The sequence below is a fragment of the Anneissia japonica genome, unplaced genomic scaffold, assembly GCF_011630105.1.
Source record: "Anneissia japonica isolate Jap-2015-1 unplaced genomic scaffold, ASM1163010v1 scaffold103226_len1224_cov188, whole genome shotgun sequence".
Classification (NCBI taxonomy): Eukaryota; Metazoa; Echinodermata; class Crinoidea; order Comatulida; family Comatulidae; genus Anneissia; species Anneissia japonica.
This window is the reverse complement of record NW_022690829.1, coordinates 1-1,203: the sequence shown is the minus strand read 5'-3', so window position 1 is coordinate 1,203 and position 1,203 is coordinate 1. Positions and strand designations below refer to the sequence as shown.

Here is a 1,203-nt window from a genome sequence, read left to right as displayed (position 1 = left end):
TTTGAAGCCTCTGCTTCGAGTGTCCGGTTTGAAGCTGTCCGAGAGCGTGAGCTTTCCGTTGTCCTTGTTGAGCAGCAGCATCGTCACCTTTTGATCGAACGGCCATTTGAGTAGGGCGTCGTAGTCTCCTTTCATGACGACGAAGAACATGGAAACGTGCGTCCCTTTGCCCATTCCGTCGCCGTTCAGATAGATTCGGGCGCACATCTTGTATCCAAACCGACCGGCGTAGAAGGGTTGGCTGTAAAGGGACACGATTTTGCCGCTGTCCGCTTCCTGCTTCCTCCTACGCACGGAATTTATCTTCCACATCAGCACGCCGTCGTAGCTGGCTGTTTCCAGAATCTGAAAACGCAAATTCTGTTCCGACAGCTGTGCGGATTGGACGTCCATTTCCTTCTGCATGTTCGAAATCTGTTGTTGCGCGGGTCCGCGGAGTATTCCTCCTCCTCTTCCCCCGGTTCCACCGATGGCTCCCATTTCTTCCACCTTCTTCGTCAACGCTGTCGTCGATCCGTGCAACGAATCGACCGTCCGTCGGATGTCTTCGTTCGCTTTTCTGTCTTTCTTCGCAGTATTTTCCAAAGTTTCAATATTGTCCGCTTGTCCCGCCAGTAGTTTCTTAAACAAAAGAGAAAAACATTTCATTAAAATTTCCGAGCGATTCGAGGCTAAAGAAAAACAAATAATAAATATCAAGCTGCGGTTACCTGCAATTTACCGAGACGATCGTCTTTCGATTTGTGCGTCAGCTTGATGGATGCTATCTGCTTTGCAAGTTCTTCGTTTTTCTGGTGGTCCGCCCTCACCCGACTTTCCAGTTCGTCGACCCGGCCGAATTTTCGAAGTTGGATGTCCATCTGACTTTTCAGTTCGGCGACTTTGCTAACGGCTCCGGACAACTCGGCGTTTAACCGCGCTACCGCCATCACGGTCATGTCGAGATGGCTTTGGACTCCCTCTTCAGCGTGCTTTTCGAGTTCCGCATTGACGCCCTGAAATTGAGAAAGTCGAAAAAAAAAATCGATGGTATTCTTTGCATAAAGCAATCTCGAACGAACTTTCATTTAAAAAAAATTAGATATATAATAACCTACCTTGAAATCGCACCCGTAAAATTCGAATTTGCAGCATCTCTTCTGCCGAGAGCATCGTTCGTCCAGATGCTTTCTCAACTCTTCCCTTCGAACGTCATTCGCTCCG

At 48.5% G+C, this 1,203-nt stretch overlaps 1 protein-coding gene across 1 annotated transcript; it reads right to left on the bottom strand.

The window, feature by feature from the left end:
• Window positions 1–87: 87 nt before the first annotated feature.
• Window positions 88–995, bottom strand: LOC117099962 (TNF receptor-associated factor 3-like; the record flags this gene model as incomplete). Its single annotated transcript, XM_033239494.1, has 2 exons — window positions 88–621; window positions 711–995. Coding segments are annotated over 2 exons (819 nt in total), but the record flags the coding sequence as incomplete, so codon positions are not given.
• Window positions 996–1,203: the final 208 nt, after the last annotated feature.